Genomic DNA, 26,762 nt, shown 5'->3' with positions numbered 1-26,762 from the left:
GATTCCGTTCATTTTAAATAGAGATCTGAGATGAGTGCCCAGGAATCTACATACCAAATTTTATCAAGATACCTCAAAATTTAATCAAGTTATCGTGTTTGCGGACGGACGGACGGACGGACATGGCTAAATAAATTTCTTTTTTCGTCCAGATCATTCATCAGTGTCGATTTTCGTTCTGATCTGTTGTTGTCGTTTGTTCTGTATTTATAGTTCGCAGGTACATGAGCAGGTATTGTCAAATTGATGCTTGTGTATATTTAGTTATGTGTATGTGCTGTGTGTTCATTCCGAACCGAGGGTGGTTTACTAAACGATTTGTGTGGCTGACTGGGGTAGGTAAAAATCCGTGATTTTAGTCGTTTGACCTTTTTGTGGGTTTGTTGTTTTGGTGCGTTAATCGTTTTGTGTTTATTTGTTGTTGTGTGTTTGTCTGTTGTACCTGTGTGATTACCTTGTTTCTTGTAAACAAGTTTTAAAGGCTCGAATATTGTGTCAGAAATTGTGTTTATCTGTTCGTTTATTATTCTACCGTCGAATGTTTTCTGTTTATAGATTTCCATGTTTTCGAGTACGTTGAGACTTCGGCCCCTTGCTTGTATGTGAAGGACCCTAACTATGTTATTGATGTTTTCTGGGGAACATTCATTCTCGACCATGTGATTCGCGAAGTTAGACTCGGGTATAATGTTTGGATTCCGTAGTTTTTAGTTGTAATCTCTAATAAGTTCTCTCAACCTCGTTCTTATTTGCCGTCCTGTTTGTCCTATGTAACTATGCTGGCATCCGCAGGTAAGCTTGTATACGCCGTGGCTGCAAAGCGGATCCTTTGAGTTAGTGTTAGTTCTTAGTTTTCGCCCTAGATTGTTCGATGTTTTGAATGCTGTGTTAATGTTGTATTTTTTAAAGAAGTTTGCCAATTTATATGTTGCTTTTCCAGTATATGTCATAGTCGTCCAGCTATTATTTTCTCTTTCATTATTCCTTTTTGGTTCTCCATTTGTCCTTCTGAGTTTATCTACTAGTGCTTTTTTATATTCGTTGTTTGCAGCGATATTAAATATGACCTCAAGTTCTCTTATATGCCTCTTGTGTAAGAGGTGTTCTTTCAAGTATATGTACCAAGTGCCTTAATGCTGCATTTTTATGGTGTTGGGGGTGATTTGAGGTATTGTGTATTATTGTGTCGGTGGCCGTTGGCTTTCTATATATGTCATAGTTAAATCTTTTGGCTTCTTTATCAATATTTATCGTGAGGTCTAGATAGTTGATCCCTTCGTCTTTTTCGGTTTCCATTGTAAATTTTATATTTCCGTGCTGCTTGTTGAGGTACTCCAGTACAAGCTCTTCGTTATTAGTAGTTAAAACGCATCTTATATCATCCACGTATCTAGCGTAAAATGACACGCCTAATTTGGACTTCAGATCCTGTATGTACTTTTCTTCCAGATTTTGCATGAACACTTCCATAAGAATTGCTGATGTGGAGCTTCCCATTCCAAGACCGTTTGTTTGTCTATATATTTTAATGTTGAATTGAAAATAGTTTTGACGTAAAGTGGTTCTTAGCGTATTTGTGATTTGCATATTTTTCACTTTGGTTTTTGTATTATGAACTATTGTTGAGCTAACTATGTCCAAAGTCTCCGATAGTGGTATAGATGGGTATAAATCTTTTATGTCAAAAGATTCCTTGTTAGCTCTACGGTTTCAAGTCTCTCTATTCTGTTGTGTTAGCTATTGCATATTCGTTCCTTAGCTCCAGAGTATATGTCAATATCGTTTTGAAATATTTGGACAGTTTGTAATATGGTGCCGATTAAAAATTAATGATGGGCCTCATTGGCGTGTCCGGCTTGTTGATTTTTGGTAGCGCTATCAGTGGAGGAGCCGAAGGGTTCATTTGGACCAATCTATGTGCCATGTTAGAATCTATCTTTGTTGCATTTTTTATAGCAACTTTGATTTGTTTTTGGTATTCATCTGTGGGATCCTCTCTCACTCTACGACATTTCATTTCCTCTATGAGATCTTTGGTTTTGGATATATATTGCTCTTTCTCGATTAGCACAGTGGTGTTTCCTTTGTCCACTTTCATTTTGACAATATTGTTTTTCCTTAGTTTATGCCGTAGGTCCTTTATTGTTTTCTCCTCTGTATTCGATTTTTGTCCTTCCTGTGCTTTCACCTCCTTTTTTATGATTTCCCTGCACCTGTGTCTTGCGTGCTCCTGTTCTTGCTGTGGTATCAATGATATTGCGATCTCCGCATCTACAATTGCTGGCTCCGTTTTTCTTACTGTATTTTGGTCCATGGTATTGTGCTTCAGGTCCTTTTCGAGAAGTTGTGTCTCATCCTTGGTAATGGCAACTATTGTGAGGTTAACGAAACTGGTGAGTTTTTTGGTTTTGGTTACCCTCCCGTCGTCCTGCAAGCTTGTCCAATTTTCGGTTCAGCGACCTGTATTTTTGTTGTAGTTGCTGATCGACCTCTGTCTTCGTATTCGAAAATAGGATTTAATAATTTCTAATAATATAGGATTTAATAGTTTATAATAAATTATAAATAATAATACTTATTTTTGTAAAATTAAGATTTTACAGGTTATTTTTATATTATTATATTTTATTATTTATTATTAATTTATTATTTTTTATTTTTATTTTAGAAAATTAGCAAAGTTTATTGAACGTATTCGGTCTAATATATAAACACACTTATATAATGTCAATTTTACAAAAATAACAAACTCAGTCTTGAAGACGGCAATTGATGTACTAGTTAATTACTACAAACCCTTAAAACCAACTTAACAATAATTTTTAATTTCATTTAAATTTATACATATTTCATAATAATTATTTCATAACTTGAACTTCAACTGAATGATCATCCAAAGAAAAAACTTTGCTTTTAGTGTTCCTTATGCACTGGAATCATACAGTCCCTTTCGTCCCTTTCACTGCTACTGCCTTTTTAAATCTAGCTTCAATGTTCTTTTCTTCTTTGTAGTATTCCTCGTTTTCCACATATTTAAATGAAATATTAGGTATAGCCGCTATTGTCCAATCAAATAATTCTTTTGGCGTTTGAATTGGATTATTCGCTCTCTGTAGACTTGCTCTGGAAGCCAATCTTTTCAAGGTCCCACCTAAACCATCGCATGCATTTTTGCCATGTGAAGTTGGAAAAAAGGCCCACTCCGCACTCAAGCCAAAATCTTTTTGATGGTGGGTAAGATTAACAAAATTCTTTTTGTTTTTATACTGTGCACTTGCCCCATCAGAAAAATATGTAATTTTGGAAATATCTTCAAAGTTATTTTTAACATATTCCACTAGGTATTTTTGAAATAAATGCAAGGCAATTGTGTTGTGATGTAAACAGTCCGAAATGACAACAAAGTTTTCATACGAATTTCGCCGCTTTCATGCCTCTAATAAATGGCAAATGGATGAATTGTTGCCTGATTGTTATTCCAATGAATTCCTTGAGCAGCATTTTGCACGACAAATGCATAGTTTTCGGAAAAACCTCAGAGAACGATGCATTCATTTTCTGGCAAAGATACTGTTTTGCTGCTTATAAACTTGTTTTGGCTTTTAACTATGTATGAATGCAACACTAATTTTTTTAAACCGGACTCTAATATTTGTAACTATTCATCAACTGGGGATACCATTACTTGCAAAGTGGTTCTATTAACGTTTACCCATTGTCTGTAAGTTATTTCCTCAATGAAGCTATCCTCCAAAATTGTTCTTATTCCATCGATCAAATTTGTTGCCCCAGGGCAATGGGCACATTTTCCGAAATAACAATTTGTTGATGCATTAAAACATAACATACGTTTTAAACAGTCTTGATAGCTTTTTATTGGGTGCACAGACTCAGCAGTTAGATGTTTGATGTTAGGTCCTTCGACTAATAATTTGACGTTCTCATGTATAGTGCAAACACATACTGAATGAGTATCACTTCAACCTGCTAGAACACAATGTTTTGGCCTCAAAGTTGCAAACTTTGAAAAACTACACTTAACCGTGGGGTGATTTTCCTTAAACATTTGATGAAGTTCGCGTAAGTTTATCAAGAGTAGCTCTTTTCCACATGAATGCTTTCGTTATTAATTTTTACGGAGACAAAATCTTTTTTCCCGGCCATCACACGACTATTTTCATCCAGTTCATAAAACTGTGCTATTAAATCAATAACTTCTCTTTCTAATGATGGATGACTCTTGGGATTTGCTTCTTCCAGAATTCCTTTTTCCTCAGCATTTTTTTTAGCAACAGTTATCATATGAACGGTAGCAAAGAAATGATGTTGAATTTTCTGATGAGGCCAATCTTTTCAAATAGTTAAAATTCTGAGTTGTTTTTCTCGATTACTGGTGGTATCGATTGCGTCTTTAAGAGTTTGTAATATTTCGTTTTCACCATTTTCATCGAAGCAAACGTTGTCATTACTGGGTATGCCAAACATTTTTCCTGGAATTGCTTTAGAAACATTCTGCATTTTTTCAGTTGAATAGCGTTTTTGATGAACCCTTTTTTTGAATTGGTGAAACTTCGATATATCTAAGCCTTTGTTGATTAAACTAGTTGCCTCGAACATGTCTTCTCTGTCTTTCTCCAATGATACAGATGTAGAACATTCCGGAGCGTAATTCACGTCGCTATCAGTTTCAGTGAGTACTTCGCTGAAATTAATATCATCTGATTCTGTCATCTGGAAAAACGAATAAATGTATGATAAGTACCTAATATTTGACGAATTTAATAATATTGAAGTTAAAATTTGGAAAACCATATGTGTACATGGGGGCAGCTGCCAATGTTTTACATATGAGTTACATAAATAGATATATTGTTTCTAAATTTTTATATTCAATTATTATATATGCAAGTATATACAAACCTCATTATCTTTGTTGATTTTAGATAGCTTTGTATTTGTATTTATTAGGCAACTCATCCCAGCACAACAATTTGGCAAAAATTATTTTATAGTGCTAGTCGGTAAAAGGCATAAAATAGGAACAATTTAAACTTGAAACTTAAAGCTAATGGCTATGGCTAAGAAAAGGTTACAATAAATAATATATTCAATAAATAATAAATAAATAAATAAACGAATGATAGAGTACATTTGCTTAGAAGAAATCAGTATTTTAATTGTCTAGGTTATTATAGAAACTTGTTAATTCTTTATTGAAGACCAGAGCATTGCTTATAAGCCTAAGTCTAGAAGGGAGCGAGTTCCAAAGACGTATGGAAGTAATGAAGAACTGGCGATCAGATATTAGCATACGATGTCTGAAGTGGGTAAGGAGAACAGATCTAGACGACTGGAGAAAATTTAGCCTCCGATACAGATAGTCAGGTTCCTTCATATATATTAATTTATGTAGCGTAATGAGCGTTTTAAGTTTAATAAGGTTATCGAAAGAAATGTTTTGCAACCTGTAAGCATGATGAGAGACGTGTTCAAGTCTTTTCAACCCATAGACGTATCTAGCAATGTTGTTATAAACAACATTAAGTTTCCTATTACATACATAGTCACAGTTAGAGTAAATCTCACAACCATAAACGAGCGTAGGTATTAAGTACGCTTTTGCCATTAGTAGACGAATATGTAACGGAGTAAAATATTGTGTAAGCCAGAGTGTACGAAGCATCCCATACACTTTTCCCACTGTGCGGAAGTTGTGATCTTTCCATGTCAAGGTTTTGTTAAAAACTACACCTAGATTTTTAGCCGTGTCAAAGTTTTCTATAATAGTGTTGTCTAAAATTAAATTTTCCATTCCACTTACGATCTGTTTAGGGTTGTGGCACAGTTGGAGAAATTAAATAGGTTGTCCAGCTTCTTGCAGAGAACGGCGTGGTCGACCGAGTCAAACGCTTTTGAATGGTCGAGAAGAGTTAGGAAAGCAGTAAAAATTTTGGCAACTTGTTCTCGAATATCCTCTATCACCGATAGGAGCGCCGTTTTACAGCTACGATTTGACCTGAATCCAGACTGGGAATCTGTGAGAAGGTTATTATCCTGCACATAAGTATTTATCTGACAGTGCAAAATTCGTTCGACGAACTTGGAAAGGAAAGGCAGAATAGCTATAAGTCTATACTCCTTGTTTTGCTTGGGGATTGGGATTACCTTAGCAACTTTCCAACATTTGGGAAATACACAGGACGTCAGCACAGAGTTAGCCAAGTAGGTTAAGTGAGGAAGGATTTTAGGAAGAATTATTTTTAAAAATTTCGGACATATACCATCGAATCCCATAGCATTAGAGTTTACTGAAGAATGGCTTAAATGACATCACAATCATCGACACTAGCAAACTCAAGAGGACCAAAATCAATATTAGCGCGAATACAATAATTGTCAGCACATATATTGTCAGTTGAGATTGGCAGATTTACAAAATTTATATTTATCTCGTTAATGTCTACATCAGGGAGGACAGAAATATCGCATTTGGATTTTCCGATACCAATATCTTTAATCGACTTCCAGGTTTCCTTCGAACTCAAAGCAGCACGGCACTTGTTATTATAAAATTTCTGTTTAGCTGACCTAACGGCTTTGTTTGCAGCGATCCTAGCTGCTTTGAAGCAGTTGTGATCCTCCAGGGTTTTGTATCTTTACCATCGTGAGTAAGCAAGGTTACGCTGGTGAATTAAGTGTTTTAGACTGGCACTAAACCAAGGGGTATTATTGCGTGTAGCAGCTTTGAGTTTCACTGGCACATGGTTGTCGAAAAGCCTAATAATATGGTTCTGTAGGAATGATGCCTGATCATCGACCGATGTCAGCGTACGAATCAAGCTTCCCTCGACCGACTCCACCGCTGCATTAAGGGAACTGTAATCTATGCCTCTAAAATCACGATACGTAAAGGAACATTGGATGTGTGACGTTTGAAAGTTGTAACTAAGAAACATCAGTCGGCATTTGTTGCAAATTCGTTGTTCCATCGCTTTTTTTGTTACAGGAATATCCAGCGTCAATAAATGGTTTTTACTTTTCTCAGAGTCCCGTAGTTTTTGGTGTTTGAGTGCGGAGGCAAATCAAATGGATTAAAACATTTAACTTTCGGCATTTTCCTAATAATATTTATTTAAAACTCGCAATACAAAACAAGAAGTTTCTGAATTAAAGAAATGAACGAAGTTTCTGCATTGAAATAAAATTTGATTCTGGTTTCTATTTACAATCTTACATCTAGTTATACTAATTCTGACATAAATAATAATTTCGTAAAACTAGCTACCTGCTAAGTCATTAGTAGAACATATATGATATATGTATGTATGTTGTAGTTGAGTTGACCATGCATGCATACACAGGCAGGCGTTGGCTGTATACAATTGTAGCACGTACCTGCTGCAAGTAAATGTAAGCAAGTTGCTCGAGGTCAGGTCAGAAATAAGTTCATATCTTTTGAACCACAAAATTGTCCAACGACGAAGAAAGTGTATCGCATACTATATATATTTTTTCGAAAATTTTCGTGTGGGAAAACAGTATGTAATAATTATTTAAATAATTCATTTTTTATTCATTATTTTAATTTTTTATAATTATATATTTTTTTAACGCACTTACAAAGCAAATATTATTACCTTTAAAACGGAATAAAAACGAATAAGATACGGCGAGTGGAACTAAAGATATAGCATTTTGAATGTGGGCAAGTTTGCTTACCCATCGAATCTGAGCATATGCAGATCTCTGAAAAAAATTTTTTTCGAGGAAATCCTGATATATATGCTGGTTTAAACTGCGAAAATATTCAAACAAATAAATTTGGTGTCTTTTAAAAAAGTGAATTTTTTTTCAACAAATCCGTACGATTTCTAAAATAATGACTCATATAGCATATATTGTTGTCTGAAAAAATCATAGAGCTCGGTGGTATATATAGTATATATATGGTGGTATATATATTCGCAATTTCAGCCCCATTTTAACAGCTTGATGCTTCAAATTTCACCAAATGCTTAGGTATATAGCATATAATGTTGTCTGAAAAAATCATAGAGGTCGGTGGTATATATAGTATATATCTCATTCAGATAAGAAACTTTTCGCAATTTCTGCCAATTTTTAACAGCTAGAAGCTTCAAATTTCACCGATTGGTTAGGTATATAACATATAATGTTGTGTGAAAAAATCATAGAGATCGATGGTATATATAGTGAAACGAATTTAGTACAATTCCGCTTATTTGCAACCTTTTACAAACGTTCGAATCACCACTAAACTGTTGAATAAATAACTCCACTATGCAATAATGCAAAATGGCCTTTATTAAAGTACTTTATAATAACACTTCTACTTCTCAACAGATAGCGTGCTTACCTCCTTTTATACTCTCTGATTTCCTCCTTTGCATACTTCTAGTCGTTTCTAGAATTTAACTTAGTTACCAGCTATAAAATTACCAGCTATAGCTACAGATGCACGTTATAGCTTCTTGTATGCGCGTGTATATGTGAGTGATACTTCCACAGATGATTACCTACTTTTGGGAGTATATCAGATAAGATATATGCATGTGTTTGTGAATCTCTCTCCGCTGCGTGTACGTACATATGTGTAGACATAATGATTGATTCATTTATGTAGATAGAAGTGACTGCCTGCTTTATGGTTGTTGTGGCTTCATTTACTTAGTATCAGGCTAGTGATTTTAGTATCACTTAGTGTCACTAATATTCGTCACACTGCCCCCACCTAAGTCTGATCGTCCCGATCAGAAAAATCTCTCGATCTAACCGCTGCTAGCCTGTCCAAATGAACAACCCCTCTATTTCGTGGTTTCCTAATTGTTTGTATGCGGTAGATGACATCACTGATCCTCTTCACAACTCTGCACGGGCTTTCCGAAATAGGTAGGTAGGTGAAATGGTAACGACCCTGGTCGCCCAAGTAGCTATTTAAAGCCGTTTTGATGGCATGTAACTCGTCTAAAAACCTACGGAATGTTACGGTCAATGTATTACAACCAGCCAGAGTTGTTGATAAAATTAAGAATATTCGGGATTGCTATCACAGATAACCCTCTGAGGTCTTCTAGAAACGGGGTTCCAAGGAACCTTAGCTGGGCTCTAGCTAGAGCCGGGCATTTACACATAAAGTGTTTTACTGTCTCCTTGGCATTTGGAACTTTGCAGCTTCTGCAGTAGTCGTTATACGGAATGCCCATCTTTTCCGCATGCGTACCTACTGCCCAATGACCGGTGCAGACTGCTATCAGTTCAGAAGACTTCTCAGATTTTGATATTGCACAGGTGGTGATGTTGTTCTACTTTGTTTGTGCTTCCTTCAAGTAGAAGATTTGGATATTCCCCTTGGTTAGAGCTAAGGGTATGCCTACTTCGACACTGGTTATTTCCTCGTTCATCTCCGATGAGCCCCTGCGTGCTAGCTCATCGGCCTTCTCGTTACCCTCTGTCCCCCTATGACCCGGAACCCAAATAACGCGTAGTTCTAGATTGGTGGATAACTGGGATATGAGTCGCTTACAAGCCCACACTAATTTTGAGTTAATGTGTGGCGAAGATAGCGCTTTTATCGCTGCTTGGCTATCCGACAGGATGCAAACTTTACTAGCTGCATTCAAGCCCTCCAGTGATTTGCAGGCTTGCCAAATCGCGAGGATTTATGCTTGAAACACGCTGCAGTGCGATGGAAGTCTGAATGAGGCATACTCAGAGAAGACCCCGGCCCCCACTCCCGATTCCATCTTAGAGCCAACAGTGTAGATTTGGATGTCGTCGACCCTTATGCCCGGGTTTCTCTTCCACTCATTCCTGCTTGGAATGGCGGTATTACAACCGTACTCAAACTTCAGTTTGCGAGGGTAGTAATCTGTCCATCCGGAAGTTTCTTTAGGATACTACTATGCCCTTGCTGAGTATCCTTCCAACAACCAGACTCCCTGAGTCTCAGTGCGGTTTGTGACGATATACAAAGTATATGCAAGTCGATCGGAAGCAGGTGCAAAATGGGGTCTAAAGCAGCTGTGGGGCAAGTGCGTCCGGCCCCTATGGCACCAACGCACGCAGTGCGCTGAACTTTTTGCAGGCTGATGAGGTTTTAGCTCTTACATAGAGTTTCCCACTAGACTATGGAACCATAGGTAAGCACCGGTCGCACCACCGCCTCGTACATCCAAAGTATCATGCTTGGCTTGAGTCTCCATTTCTTACCAAACATTGATTTGCAGGCATAGAAGGCGATGTAGGCCTTCCGTACCCGTTTTTCGATGCATACTTTCCAATTCAACTTGCAGTCAATTGTTAGTCCCAGATACTTGGTATTCGATGACAGGTTTAGTTGCTGGCCGTTTAAGAATGGTAGTCTGAAGGCAGGTGGCTTGTACTTCCTCGTGAAGAGAAGCAGGTCCGTCTTGTCGGGATTTAACCTAAGGCGACAACCCTGCGCCACCTGTTGAATTTATCCAAGGCCCTTTCCATGATTTCGCTCATTACGGAGGGGAAAGGACCAGAGACCAAGATCGCCACGTCGTCGGCATACGCCACGATCTTAACCCCCCTGAGTTAAGTGTTCCTAGGATTTCATTTATGGTGATCAAGTAAAGCAGAGGTGAAAGCCTTTCGAAAGTTTTCAGAACAAACGACGTGAGACTTATTGGCCGAAAGTCTTTGGCTACTTCATGCCCCCTTCTGCCGGCCTTAGGGATGAAATCACCCTTTTTTTCGTCCACGAGACCGGAGTGTGCTTGAGACGAATGCATGCCTCGAAGATCTAATTTAGTTCCTTAACCAAAGATTTCTGAGTCTTCTGCAGCATAATAGGTAGAATACCATCCAAGCCCGGTAATTTATATGGAGAGAAGCTATCTATGCAATTTTCTTCTCCTCTAAAAGGTTGTCTATTTGGCCAACAGGTACTTCCTGATGTGCCGTCTCTCTATCGCGTACTCCCTCCCCCGATCCATCCGGAAGTGAGCATCTACAAGGATGTTTAGAGTCTCAGCCGCCGATCCTGCCCATGTTCCATCGGCGCGCTTGACAAATGTCTTGTTTGAATGACTCTTGGCAAGAATATAGCTGAGTCCTTCGTGGACTCAATCGACTTGCAGTGTTCTCGCCAGGAGCTTGATTTTTCTGTCAATATGGCTTTCTTATACTCCCTCAGAGCCGTCCTGTACTCCTGCAAATCGTTCCTGAAGTGACAGTCGTTGAAGACCCTCCTCAGCTTTTACCTCAGGTCGCTGAGATTTTCGTCCCACCACGGTGGGAAGGTCTTTTTGCTCCTCGAAATTGGACAGGCGACTTTAAAGGCCACCTGAAAACCTTTCTCCAGAGACCGGACTCGGTCGTCAAGACTGTCTGTAGATTGAATAGGCGTCCTACTTCTATGGAGCCTATCACTGACTATCTTGTCAAATAGGCTCCAGGACGTACGTGTAGGGTTTATGTGCGGCTGACTTTTTTCTTTTTCCCAGTCTATGTTGAAAAGGATCAACCGGTGATCCGACAGGGAAAGTTTTTTCGACACCTCCCAGTTTCTAACCGTAAGCACCCGGGAGTCAGATTTTAGTGTTATATAAAAGACTTCCTCCCACCCCGGGTAGTTCGCCGTACTCGGAAAACTAAAGGTGGGAGAGCTGCCCTTGTTACATAAGAAAAGGTTGTTAGCTAATATAAATTCAAACAGAGACTCATCCCGTTTGTTTATCTCGCTGCTCCCCAAAACCGCGTACCTTGCGTTGCCGTCGCAACCCACACGACCGTCTCCTTCTTGGCTGTTTGTGCTACCATTTTCGCTACCTCCTATGGAGGAGCGGGCCGATCCTGGACCATATAAGCCGAGGCGACCGTCATTCGGCCGCTTCTTGACCCGACCTTGACCACAGCAACATCGTAACTACTGATATTAGGTAAAAAGAAAGCATTAATAGTATTCCTGTGGCCGCAAGACACATGGTTCCTGCACTAGGCAGACATCAATGTCCTCCTCCCTGAGAAGAACCAGCAGGTTATCCGAGGCGAATTTTGCGTGCTTCAGGTTAATTTGAGCCACCCTGATCATTGGGTTAAGACTCGCCTGCTCGCCTTCCGAGGATTGACGACCCATCCTCACCCAGCTCCGCCAGGTTGGGCTCCCCCAGGAGTTTTTGGCGTCGCCAGAAGATCGTCTTTAGAGAGCGTTCCCAGAACGCTCCCTTTCTCCCCCTCCTTTTTTTATCTTTATTTGCTTTGGGCATAAAGTTCCCACGAGTTTGCATGGAATGGTTAGTCAGCCCCCGGCAGAGCCAGCATATCGGGGGTAAGGCACTTACACAACCGACCTTGCCCGGGCATCGGAGGGGACCGTTCGCGATCAGTCTTTCAGTATACACCCGCTGACCACACAGCCATCGGCACGGGTACCTCAACACCTTGGCTTGGGTGTGGTTAGTGCGGCAATCCTCACATCTCCTGCAGCGACAAGTGATGCGTTCTTCTGAACACGCCAACGACGCTGTAGGACATATGGTGCTTTCCTCTTAGTTCGTCTCGTGTTGGCACCCCTCCGCAGAGGAGATCCCAACATGATACTTAAGCCCCTTCTCCACGACAAGGCGACCAACATTGAAGGGGACGGCCTTCCCAACTGCACCAAAATTTGGATGAAACACCTTTCCGCTGGTGATGGTTGTACAGCAGTATCAAATCTCCCTCCAAGAAACCTTCCGAATTATAGTTCTTGTCGTACCCGTGTTTCATCCTACTAATCATTACCCTGGGCCGTTCCCCCACACCCTGTTGTTTGGCCAATGAACTACTTCGCAGAGCTTGATCTTGGCGGATTGGCTTTGCATAATCAATATCGTTCCCACGTTTCACAACAGTAGTGTGCCCTTGCATTCTTTCTGCAAAATTCTTTCCTTCGTTTTAGTGCGTCCATTTGGGTTTGTCAACGCCAGTGTTTCTCTCGCAGGTATCTTTGATTTCGATTTATTTGGCCCATTCGATCCATCAACCTTTACCTTTGACTTTCGTGGTCTTTTTCGACTCCTCTCCACCAGTACTCGATTACTGCTGAACCCTTTTTCCAAACTGAAGTTAAGTGTCACATCCTGGTTCTCATAGCGCATAATCCTTCTCTGCATATCGATCTTGATGTCATGGTCAACTAATAAGTCCACTCCCAATATAACTTCATCAACAATCTCCGCCACAACGAATTTGTGTAGAACCGTGACCTTACCGATTAAGACTTCACGTATAACTTCTCCCAGGACTTGGTTATACTCGCCAGTGTCGTACGCAACCTTGCTCCGGGTAATGGCTTTACCCTAGTGTTGACCAAATCAGATCGGATTAAGGAATGAGACGCGCCCGTATCTACAGTCAGTACACGTTCCTTGCCATCCACATTTCCTTTGACTGTAAGACTGCTCGAGTTTCTTCCAATTTGCGAAATAGATATCACAGGACATTCAATAGCTGGGGCAAGTTTTCGATCTTTACATCTGACTCGCTCTTGCTTATCTCCTCCAGCTTTACGTTTACGACCAGCCAAGTTGGAACTACCAGGACCGGTGCTGCAATGACATGCATTGTGCCCTGGCTTTTCACACTTAAAACATTTTATTGCACCATTATTCTTCTGTTGCGTTCCTTTTAAAGTTCCCAAAATTGCGTCTACCCACTCTGGCCCTTCTACTTCCACACGGCGTGCTTTGAAAACTGGCTTACACAGAAGCGACGCTGTTTGCTGAATCAGAGCATGTGATACCGTTTCTGCAAATGTAGGTTTTGGTTTTGCGTATGTCGCTCGCTGCATTTCGACTTCCCGTATTCCATTAATAAAGCTCAAAATTTTTACCTTTTCGGTGTATTCCGCGGGTGCGTCCGCATTCGCTAAATGTGCCAGCCTTGCAACATCCGACGCAAACTCTTGCAATGTTTCCCCAGCCCTCTGGAACCGGTTCAGTAACTCCATTTGGTACAAATGTCTCCTATGCTCGGTTCCGTATCGTATATCTAGAGCGCCCATCAATGCTTCATAACAGTTCCGTTCGCCCTCTGGAATGGTTTGTAAAATCTCAGCTGCAGGCCCTTTCAATGTCATGAACAGTGCAGCAACTTTATCTTCAGCATTCCAGTTGTTCACTGCTGGCGTCCTCTCAAATTGCAGCTTTAATACCTGGAAAGGAACAGAGCCGTCAAAGGATGGTGTTTTTACCTTTGGATTACTCGCTGAAACTGCTGGACGATTTAGTTGCAACTGCTCCATACGACCTTTTAAATCGTCGACTTCTGCCTGAAATTGAGCGATTTTTGCATCCTGTGCTTCCAGTTTTGATGATACCCTTGCTTCCTGTTCTGACAACTGCGATGATATGCGAGCCTCTTGTGCTTACAACTGCTCGGCTATATATGTCTTCTGTTCTTCTAGCTGTGTTTTAATCTTGGATGTAATCTGTGTCGACATTTCTGAAATACGCCTTTCTTGTGATTCCACCCTGGATGTTATGCGTGTCTCTTGCGATTCCAGTTGGGATGCCATATATGTTTACTGTTCTTCCAGTTGAGTTTCCATCTTGGATGTTACTGTCGACGTTTGTGCAGATATTGCAGCCAATATCATGTTCAAGTCTGCGCTCGCAACTGCCTGCGTAACTGTCTCTTCCATTTTATTGTTGTCTCGTCGCTATCAAGAAGCAATACGTACTGTCCAACATTTATTCCTTCCGACTCCATAGCATCTCGTAGCCGTGCTTGAAGTTCGATCTTATTGCCGGTTGTACTCAACCCACGGTTCTCCAACTCCTTTTACAATTGCTGGATCTTCAATTCACTCCACTTTGCCATGTCCTTGTTGTACTCGAAATCTTCGGAATTTATTCAACAATTCCTCTTCTGACACCCATTGTAACGAATTTAGTGCAATTCCGCTTATTTGCAACCTTCTACTAACGTTCGAACCACTAAACTGTTGAATAAATAAATCCACTATTCAATAATGCAAAATGGCCTTTATTAAAGTTCTTCACAATAACACTTCTACTTCTCAACAGATAGCGTGCTTAAATCAAACTGATTACTGATTCTCAGCTTTACCTCATTTTATACTCTGTGATTTCCTCGTTCGCATACTTCTAGGAGTTTCTAGAATTTAACTTAGTTACCAGCTATAAAATTGCCAGCTATAGCTACAGATGCACGTTATAGCTTTTCATATGCGCGTGTATATGTGAGTGATACTTTCAGAGATTTTTGCCTACTTTTGGGAGTATCTCAGATAAGATGTATGCATGTGTTTGTGCGTCTCTCTCCGCTGCGTGTACGTATATATGTGTAGACATAATGAATGATTCGTTTATGTAGATACAAGTGTCTGCCTGCTTTATGGTATTTGTGGCTTCATTTACTTAGCATCAGAGTAGTGATGTGAGTATCACTTATAGCGTTTTCTTTTCTGAAATAAATTGTTGCCTAAGTAAATGATAAAGCCTTAATAGAGTTACTCCTACCCCAGAAAATGTTCAACATTTATAGTGCATACAAGAACATTTAAACTCACCATATTCACTCATATTAACAGAGTATATGTAGAACTTAAGAAAGAATTGAGAGTTGCACTGCCACACCGCCATTGTATACAGGGTAAACGTGTAACGCTTTTGCGTTGCGAGCAGGAAAACAATTTTGACAAGAGAACGAAATACCCCGTAAAGGCGTTGCCTATTTTTTAGAATAGAAAAACAACCCTTGCGCGGCGTACAAAAAGCGTAACACTTTGGCCAGAAGAGAAAACGCTATTAATGTCACTAATATTCGTCACAATAGTATATATCTCATACAACCGATTGTTCAGGTAAGAAACTTTTCGCACTTTCTGCCCCATTTTAAGAGCTAGAAGCTTCAAATTTCACCAAATACATACGTATATAGCATATATTGTTGTCGAAAAAAATCATAGAGATCGGTGTTATATATATTATGTACCCCATATAAACTGTAATTTTTGCCATTTTTTTTACGGCTAGAAGCTTCAAGTTTCATCAAATTTCATAATTCATTACCAAAAACAGATAAAGCGATGAAACTTGGTGGGTGCGTTGAACTTATGACGCAGAATAGAAAATTGGTAAAATTTTGGACAATGGGCGTGGCACCGCCTACTTTTAAAAGACGGTAATTTAAAAATTTTGCAAGCTGTAATTTGGCAGTCGTTGAAGATATTATGATGAAATTTGGTAGGAACGTTTCTCCTATTAATATATGTATGCTTAATAAGAATTAGCAAAGTCGGAGAAGGACCACGGCCACTTATAAAAAAAAATTTTTTTAAGTAAAATTTTAACAAAAAATTTAATATCTTTACAGTATATAAGTAAATTATGTCAAAATTCAACTCCAGTAATGATATGGTGCAACAAAATACAAAAATAAAAGAAAATTTCAAAATGGGTGTGGCTCCGCCCTTTTTCATTTAATTTGTCTAGGATACTTTTAATGCCATAAGTCGAACAAAAATGTACCAATCCTTTTAAATTTGGTTAGGGCATAGATTTTATGACACTAACTGTTTTCTGCGAAAATGGGCAAAATCGGTTGAAGCCACGCCCAGTTTTTTACACAGTCGTCCGTCTGTCCTTCCGCATGGCGGTTAACACGATAACTTGAGCAAAAATCGACATATCTTTACTGAACTTAGTTCACGTACTTATCTGAACTCACTTTATCTTGGTATAAAAAATAAACGAAATCCGACTATGACCACGCCCACTTTTTCGATATCGAAAAGCACGAAAAATGAAAAAAATGCCATAATTCTATACCAAATACGAAAAAAGGGATGAAACATGGTAATTGGATTGGCTTATTGACGCGAAATATAACTTTAGAAAAAACTCATATCGTACAAACACATTCTAGAGCCACCCCTGGTCCACCTTTATGGCGATATTTCGAAACGGCGTCAACCTATAGAACTAAGGCCCACTCCTTTTTAAAATACTCATTAACATTTTTCGTTTGATACCCATATTGTACAAACGCATTCTAGAGTCACCCCTGGTCCACCTTTATGGCGATATCTCGAAAAGGCGTCCACCTATGGAACTAAGGATTACTCCCTTTTAAATACTCATTAACACCTTTCATTTGATGCCGATATCGTACAAACAAATTTTAGAGTCAACCCTGATCCTCCTTTATGGCGATATCCCTAAATGGCGTCCACCTATAGAACTATGGCCCACTCCCTCATAAAATACTCTATAATGCCTTTCATTTGATACACATGTCATACAAACACATTCCAGGGTTTCCCTCGGTTCTTTTTCCTACATGGTTATTTTCCCTTATGTTGTCACCATAGCTCTCAACTGAGTATGTAATGTTCGGTTACACCCGAACTTAACCTTCTTTACTTGTTTTATTTTTATTTATCTTAAAAATCGTTTAGGTATGTACATCTGTTCACTATATATTTCTTATCTTATACAGCCGATTATTTGTAGATTGCGAATGTGATAAAATTATTGTTCAGCCCCATTCATGAATGGTATGAAATCTTCGGCACAGCCGATGACAGTCCCGTCCTTACTTGTTTATAATTGTAAAAATATTATTTAATTTGGATTGGAATATAGATTTAAAAAAGTTGGTAAATGGGAATAAAAGTAGCAATTTATCAGTAAAAAAAACCACCTCTGCTAAATGGTTAGAGCAGTGGACATAAAGCGTACTACCGATGAAGACTCAGCAGTCTTCGAAATAGATCTATCTGCGCAGATATGGCACATAAACAAATGAGCCAAGATCTGGCATTCCGGAAATGTTGTATTTGTAATCGAATTTGAAAAAAAAAGTTTGATGACGTAGCGCTTTTGAAGTTTTTAGATTAATTACATTTCTCTCATATTTCGCTACCAGTTTTCGGAGTATTTAAAACTATTACCTGAGTAAACGAATATGCCGGAGAAAAAATTAAAATTTCGGAGCTAATTTTTTCTTCCTTTTTGAAAGCGGGCGAACAACTAACATCAAATTGATTTGGTGGCTAGGCAATCCCTTCGATTGTGTTTTTGCCATGAAATGTTTCTCAGCAAAGAAGTTATCTGCCTTATAAGGTGCACATGGAGTCGGCCTAAAACGTGTAGGATGATTAAATAATGCTCCCATAAGTACACCTCATTCTGGAAGCAAAGTGGGCTCTATATTCCCGGATATTTATCGCGAAAAATTTGTATTATTATTTTTTCGGTTTACCATACATATTTCATGCTCTTTTAGTGACAGAAGGTTTCAAGGCCTGGGCATATTCCTGTAGAAACGATTGACCTGGTAGCTGACGTACAAAGTATGGAAGACGAAACCGATATCCCGATTGCCGATGGTGAAAAATACGCTTCGAGAGAAGATGAGATGGCTCTTGGAGTATTCGAGAGAAAAGGAGGAAAATGTATAGTCTTATCCGTGATGTCCACGGCGAGTATCGAAGGAGGTATAATGATAAGCGATATGAGCTTTTCGCAGATGACACGATACTTCAGCGAATAAAATCAGAAAGCTTCGCTAGCTAGGTCATGTTATGAGGATGAACAAATACGCTCCGGCAGTTTGTAAACAGAGGAAAGAGAAGACCTTCACTGAGTTGGGAGAGACAGTTGGAGGAAGCTTTGACCTCGCTTGGTGCTTCCCAATTGGCGACTGTTATCGCAGAACAGGGTTAGCTGACCTCACACTGACTCAACGTACTTCATTTTTATATAAAACTTCAATAAGTGCTATATGTTGAATTTTGGCAGACTGCACAGATCGCGTCCGGACACATATTTTACTTACATTTTACTCCTTCTATTCTCATTCCGTACGAAAAAAGTACAAAAACTGTGACTAAAATGTGAACAAACATGTCTTAAGACACGTACAATGAATTCGTGTCATTTCATCTAATCGTCACTTATAAACAATCACCTTTTCATACGTATGCTATGAAAACTTCAACCAAAAGATATTAGGTAATAATGCTATTTACTAGTAGAAGGTAAGAACGGAGCAAAACACTCCTATTGGAATAAAGTCTGAACACTGCGTCAGCAATGAAACATGTTGACAAAAGCGTGACGTCACGCAGAGAAAATTTATTTCCCAGCCAACTACGATTTTTTGCTCTCTAATTTTTTAATGCGGGATCTGTTTATTGGTTTATGGATATGACAGGTGTCTGAAAATTGGTACAATGAAATTTTGCACTAGTTTTTCTTTACTAAAATTTATTGGAAAAAGCAGGAGTTTGAATTGCCTTCAAAGTTCATCAGTTTCGTGGATTTCACGCTAAAATAAATATGTAAACAAACAAAAATCAAAAACTAATACCAATTATGTTAATTTAAGCAAAAGCTCCGTCCGCTTAGCACTCTTATATACACATGTCGACATCGAAATCACACCTGAAGAAGCCGTTGACAGATTTCCCAAAACATTCTCACATGTTATTATATTATGAAATTGTTTATTTCAGCAAACTGGTTTTCCCATTTTGCTTGCTTTATGTGCTATTTTAGAATATTGTTAACGATACATGGTCAAAAATAATCTCTCTTATTAAATTACTGTATTCTTATTATGATGAAAAATGTAAGGAATTAAACATACTGGCTGATATGATAGCTATTTCTATCCTATTACAACCGATCGTTCAGATAGAAAGATTTTTAGCAATTTCTCCCTTAATTTCCAATATAAAAACGTTAAACTTGGTGATACTTATTCTATCATAGAAGATTTCCTGAAAAAATCACTTTGATCGGAGCTATATGTATATAGTATATACCTATCCCATACAACCGATCGTTCACACAGAAAATTTTTTGGCCATTTGTCCCTTAGTTTCCAATATAAAAACGTGAAACTTGGTGATTTATTTTCTAATATATCATAGAAGATTTCCTCTAATAATCATTTCGATCGGAGCTATATATAATATATATCCCATACAACCGATCGTTCAGATAGAAAGTTTTTTATCCATTTCTCCCTTAATTTCCAATATAAAAACGTTAAACTTGGTGATACTTATTCTATCATAGAAGATTTCCTGAAAAAATCACTTTGATCGGAGCTATATGTATATAGTATATACCTATCCCATACAACCGATCGTTCACACAGAAAATTTTTTGGCCATTTGTCCCTTAGTTTCCAATATAAAAACGTGAAACTTGGTGATTTATTTTCTAATATATCATAGAAGATTTCCTCTAATAATCATTTCGATCGGAGCTATATATAATATATATCCCATACAACCGATCGTAAAGATAAGGGGGTTTTTTGCCTTTTTTATTTTATATTTATCTTAAAAATCGTTTAGGTATGTACATTTGTTCACTATATATTTCTTATCTTATACATCCGATTATTTGGAGATTGCGAACGGGATAAGATTATTGTTCAGACCCATTCATGAATGGTATGAAGTCTTCGGCACAGCCGAAGACAGTCCCTCCTTACTTGTTAAATTAGAATTAATATTCTTCCCGAGTTGGAAACTACGAACAGTTACGGCAGATGGTTCGCAAACTTAAATTTTTCATTTGCGTGTTTTTTTTAGTATTTTTATTATTATTTTCTGATTATTTTCGGCCTTAGATTTATAAATTTTAAATATTTAACGATCTCGGGACCATATACAAATATATTCAGATTAAAACAAGGATAGATTTTATATACCTATACGTATATATATTGAATTTTATTTCGTCGACAAGCTACACCCAAGAGTTTTTGAGAATGACCCCAGATTGAGGTCGAAATATCGACGAAATAAAATTCAATATATATACATATGGGGTATTCCATCCCATTTCGACCAGTTTTGAACCCCGAACCCCCAGTTTTTCGAGATTTTTCGAATTTCTTTTTTTTCTCATTAAAAACTTCAATAAATTCTGCAATTATCCCCTCTAATCTCGGAGTGGGCCGATTTTTTTTTATATTTTTTTTTATTTAATTGGAAAAAAAATTTTTCAAAAATTAAAATTTTTGTATATAAATTTTATTTATATAACAAAAAAATGTAAGAAAATGATTTTAAGTATTCTTTTCTTTATATATTATGGTTATCTACGATTAAAATATGTTGTGCGAGTGAATGCAGTTGCTGGACAGTGAAAGCGAGTCATTTTTTCATTAACTTTAACTTTAACTTTAACTTTAACTTTAACTTTAACTTTAATTTTAACTTTAACTTTAGCTTTAACTTTAACTTTAACTTACTTTAACTTTAACTTTAACTTTCACTTTCACTTTCACTTTAACTTTAACTTTAAGTTTAACTTTAACTTTATCTTTAACTTTAACTTTAACTTTAACTTTAAATTTAACTTTCACTTTTACTTTAACTTTACCTTTAACTTTAGCTTTAGCTTTAAATTTAACTTTAACTTTAACTTTAAGTTTAACTTTATCTTTAACTTTAACTCTAATTTTAACTTTAACTTTAACTTTAACCTTAACTTTAACTTTCACTTTCACTTTAACTTTAACCTTATTTTTAATTTTAACTTTATCTTTCACTTTAACTTTAACTTTGACTTTAGCTTTAGCTTTAACTTTAACTTTAACTTTAACTTACTTTAACTTTAACTTTCACTTTCACTTTAACTTTAACTTTAAGTTTAACTTTAACTTTAAATTTAACTTTAACTTTAGCTTTAACTTTAACTTTAACTTTAACTTTAACTTACTTTAACTTTAACTTTAACTTTCACTTTCACTTTAACTTTAACTTTAAGTTTAACTTTAACTTTATCTTTATCTTTAACTTTAACTTTAACTTTAAATTTAACTTTCACTTTTACTTTAACTTTACCTTTAACTTTAGCTTTAGCTTTAAATTTAACTTTAACTTTAACTTTAAGTTTAACTTTATCTTTAACTTTAACTCTAATTTTAACTTTAACTTTAACTTTAACTTTAACTTTAACCTTAACTTTAACTTTAACCTTATTTTTAATTTTAACTTTATCTTTCACTTTAACTTTAACTTTAACTTTAACTTTAACTTTAACTTTAACTTTAACTTTAACTTTAACTTTAACTTTAACTTTAACTTTGACTTTAACTTTAACTTTAACTTTAACTTTAACTTTAACTTTATGATAGAGATCCAATTTTATGTGTTTGGCCTGTTGCTAACACCGAACCTTTTCGAACCTTTATTCGCCAGGCCCGCGATAAAATCTATGCAATAGCTTAAAAATTTCAATTATTTCATAATAGCGGTGGCAAAAAATTGTGATGAACGAGTTTATACCGTCGTGCGTTATATTTTATGCCGTGCAGCTATATTACGGGACGGTGAAATTCACCGTCTTCTTAGTTTCCACATAATTACTTTTACACTGCAACATTTTTGACAACATATTCTACCGATATATAGCGGCCGCTATATAGCGGCACTACTTTGATGTACTTACATATTATGTATCACGCATATATATAATTAAACAAAAGTGAACATATATAGGTACTTACATCTTTACGCAACATCCATTTAGGCTTACAATTTGGCTTGCTGAAGCGTGCTTCAAATATTATTTTTTTGTCTTTGCCTTCCTTGGCAAATTGATCGATTAGTGGACTCAGAAATGATTCTTGTTTCTGGTTATTTGTTGTTATTAATTATCGTCATCAGTAGTGACGTTGTTGTTTTCATTTACCGTGGTCGAAATGGAGATTTAATCAGCATATAACATATTTATATTTTAAGATGCGTAACGTAGAATTTGGAGTGTTGATTGATTGTATCAATTTACGGTGAATAAATATTTTCGTTGTCAAAAATGGGAAAAGAAATAATACAGTGGAATTATTTTTCATTTGCCAGTTATCTCTATTTATTCTTTTTGGGTTAAACGTTTTGAATCATGTATTTAGATTTTGTACGAATCCTAAATTAATGCTGATGGTAAATTATATAAGAAGCTCGCGATTTGGACGTAGATTAAACATATAAATAAAGCTTTGTGCAGGATTATCCATGAAAATAAAAATACGTATACTTTCTGAGACTCGCTTTTACATGCATATATAATAATATAATCATTTATTTATTTCAAAGTAATTCTAGGACAAATTAAAATATCCTTACAGACTATCAATTTCCCTGGCATTAGTAAGAAGATTGAATTCCTTCATTGCCCTAGCAATAGGCGAATTAGCGACATATGTCGTTCTGACTCTATCCAATAAAAAAATATTATGATTTCGAAGTGTCCTAGATGGTATATTGAAGCGAATACGCTCCAAAAGAAACGACGAGTCAATCGTGCTCCTATCAAATCATAAATAAATGTCAGCGCTAGAATATATCTTCTACTATCCAGGGACTTCAGTCTTATAAGTAGACATCTGGAGTAGTGAGATGGTAAGGGATCCTGAAAACGTAATGACCAGAGCCCAAAACGCAAACATTTTTTCTGGATCATTTCAAGTCGCTGTATATGACAAGCGTGGTATGGTCTCCAAACAAAGGAAGCATATTCCAGTTTAGACCGTATAAGCGATGTATGTATATAGTAGCTTTAACGTATATGGATCATGGAAATCCGAGCTAAAGCGGCGAATGAACGCAAGCATTGAATATGACTTAGCAATATCACAGTTAAGTTGACTTTGAAAGAGAAATTTAGCATCGAAGAAAACTCCAAGATCTGATATTTCTTCAACAGTTTTCAAAATAGAAACAAAAATGTGATACGAGGTGTTAATACCATTACGGGATTTTGAAAATGAGATGTGAAAGCACTTATTAATATTTAAATGTAAGCAATTCCTACTACACCAATCTATTACTCTGTCAAAATCTGACTGCAGCCGTAGGGAATCTGCCTGATTTGTGACTGATGTAAAAATTTTCAAGTCATCTGCGTACAAGAAAAAATTCGAGTAAATGAAGCAATGACGCATGTCATTAATAAAAATTATGAATAGGAGAGGTCCTAGGACACTTCCTTGAGGAACACCAGCAATAGCAATGACTTTCTTCGAAATAATACCGCCGAGGATATTTAAACCCAATTTCTCTTCTAATTTGCATCCTGTTATTTTTAATTTCCCTACAAATTGGCGTGACGGAGGCCTAAATGGTTTTAACCGACTCCGAACAGCATCTGCACTCCAAATAAGTTTTCGCTGAGAAAAATTTCATGGCAGAAATATCTCCACCCCGCAAAATGCTGCGACTGCATGGAGCTAGGTAGAAAAAAGTTAATTGCAAGCGACACACAAATTTTCCTTCAAGGGGACATTTGATTGGAAATACTAACATATATTTTATTCCAATGAACGAATGGAAAATGTTAGCGCAACGAAGATAGCACTGGTGGACTAAATAGCTATTTTTGTTTGTTGCATGCAATTTTTCTCTCTCCATATCAAATTGAGTCTTATTAAACAATATGTAAAGGCCTAGACCAAAGTGGTAAATGTTTCAAATACGTTTCTAAATCATTCCCAAAACTGATTTCTGTAAAGGTGAAAAATCATGGGATATGTTAGCCGATTTCTACTGAAGCATTCAGAGTAGTGCTCTTGAATCAACGCGTAAAGGAAAGTTAAACCCACTGTAATTGATAACAATAAAGTTTATTAAAAAAAAAAAAATAATTTTTACTAAACATTTCGGAAACCAGAGCAGAGAGGAAAAAACGCTTCCACATTTGAGATTAGGGAAAAAGTGCTTAACAATCATGCATAAAATCCCATGCAATACAACCTGTGTCAACCAGTATAAAGAATGAATGGTAATTTCTGCCTTTTTTGCTAATTTTTTTTTTTTAGACATGAGAGATCAAGAATAAATGGTTGCTTTTGCTTTACCAGTGTTGAAGAGGACGTTTTCCACGATTCAAATTGTTGCCGATTTGGAACAAGGCATGCAAGGCATTAAGGATTAGAGGGAAATTGACACTGTAAGGAGCGACCATGCATCCAAAACTAACTCCTTTAAAAAAGTTAAGATAAGGGAAATAAAACGGTTTTAATGTATAACGACGAGTATGATAAAAAATTAGAGACTTGCTCAACGACCAATTTTTCTAGACCTTATTTATAAAATACTTTGGAAAATGAAGTTTTAAGAATTGATACGGCCCTTATCTTTGATGAGCGTACGTTACCAAAAAACTACGTAAATTTTGTTAATAAGCAAGCATAAGTGTATTGGAATTCAAAAAGCTTTCAAATTAGTGATGTGCCGATTCAGCAATTTTTGGTATTCGAGTTCTTCAGTACTCATTAAAGAAAGACTCGAATCAGTACTCCAGTCAGGTACTCGAGTACTGAGTTCGGGAATCGAATACCTTAAAAACTCGAATTCAACCTAAATGATACATTTTCTTACAGGCAAATCGAATTTTTAGATACATATATATAGGTACTAGCAGACCCGTCAGGCGTTGTTCTGCCCTAAATTTGGGCTATCTGCATACATTTTAATAAGCTTTTTCCGTCTAACTCTGCCCTCCCTCCCTCTACACTTTTTCTTAATTCTTTTATTACCTCCTCCCTCCGTCTTTTTCGCTTCATCTATCTCTATCTTTGTCTCACTCTATCTCTTTCCCAGTCTCCTTCTCCCAAGTTCTTCTCATTCTTCTTCGTCCTTTATTGCCAGTCCCAGAGTGGTATGTATTTTTTTCCAGTCCCATTCCGAGTCCCAATCCTAGTCCTAATCCCAGTCTCAGTCCGTCTCTGGTCTACTTCACGGAAAAAAGGATCTTAAATATTAATATAGGCAAGTTTGTATAACAAATTTTAGGCAGATTAAATAGGATGTATGTAAATAGGTATGTGGGTATTCATGTATTTATTTCCGCTTCGCATGCATATTTATCACTTTCGTTAGGTTGGTGCGACTAAATCTAATATCACAATGCAAATTACTTTAAGTCTCTCAGCAACAGCTTTCATTTGATATCCATATTACACACACATTTTAGGGGTATCCGGGTCCACGTTTTGGCCTATATCTCGAGACCCTAATCACCCAGCGGTATAAATATAATTACTCTGTACTAAAGCACACATCAACAGCTTCAATTTGATACCCATATTGTAAAAACACATCCTAGTTTTACCCTGATTCACGTTTTGACCTATATCTCGAAACCCTAGTCACAAATAGGTATAAAAACACTGGATCACAAATTCCAATTTTTTTTCTGCACCAGAGACGCCATTATGAAATTCCTATGTAAAGTTCCGAAAATCAAGGTTATTTTTAATTCTATAGTAACGTTTTTAGATATTTAGGAATTACCGTTTTTTCAAAAAAAAAATAAAAATAAAAAAGAAAAAATGGGTCCACTTAATTATATATATCTCAAGAACGAATAGAGCGATTCCAAAACGGTTTGAAGCTTTTAAAGGTAATACAATTTGCTATTAACAGTGCATACAAAACTTTTTGCTAGGCCTTGCAGATTCAAAGATAACGAGCAATAATTACGGAGTTTTTTAATTTTTTTGTAAAAATATAAAAAAATTTCTATTTTTCGAGGAAGGATCTCGAAAACTTTTTCTTTTTTTCAAGATTTATTTTTTTTTTTCTCTCTAAGCTCTCTTTTATTACAAAAAAAAAAAGCTTTCACTCAACAAAATCAATGGACTAATACAAAAGTTATAAGCATTCAAGTAAATATATACATTTAATACTTAAGTACCCTACTGGTATATATGTGTTAGTATTCGTATATCAGTTAGATCTC

General features: G+C 36.8%; 1 protein-coding gene across 10 annotated transcripts in view; it reads right to left on the bottom strand.

The window, feature by feature from the left end:
* bt (projectin protein bent) overlaps nt 1–26,762 on the bottom strand; it is a 3,328,983-nt gene that overhangs the window by 1,253,169 nt on the left and 2,049,052 nt on the right. For all 10 annotated transcript variants that reach the window (XM_067757812.1, XM_067757814.1, XM_067757820.1 and 7 more), the window contains one exon: nt 22,531–22,656. In XM_067757812.1, the coding sequence (XP_067613913.1) occupies nt 22,531–22,656 (126 nt within the window). The remainder of the gene's footprint in view (nt 1–22,530; nt 22,657–26,762) is intronic.

Source organism: Eurosta solidaginis, chromosome X, assembly GCF_040869045.1.
Source record: "Eurosta solidaginis isolate ZX-2024a chromosome X, ASM4086904v1, whole genome shotgun sequence".
Taxonomy (NCBI): Eukaryota; Metazoa; Arthropoda; class Insecta; order Diptera; family Tephritidae; genus Eurosta; species Eurosta solidaginis.
The sequence above is the reverse complement of the archived record's forward strand: the minus strand, read 5'-3'. Positions and strand labels throughout refer to the sequence as shown.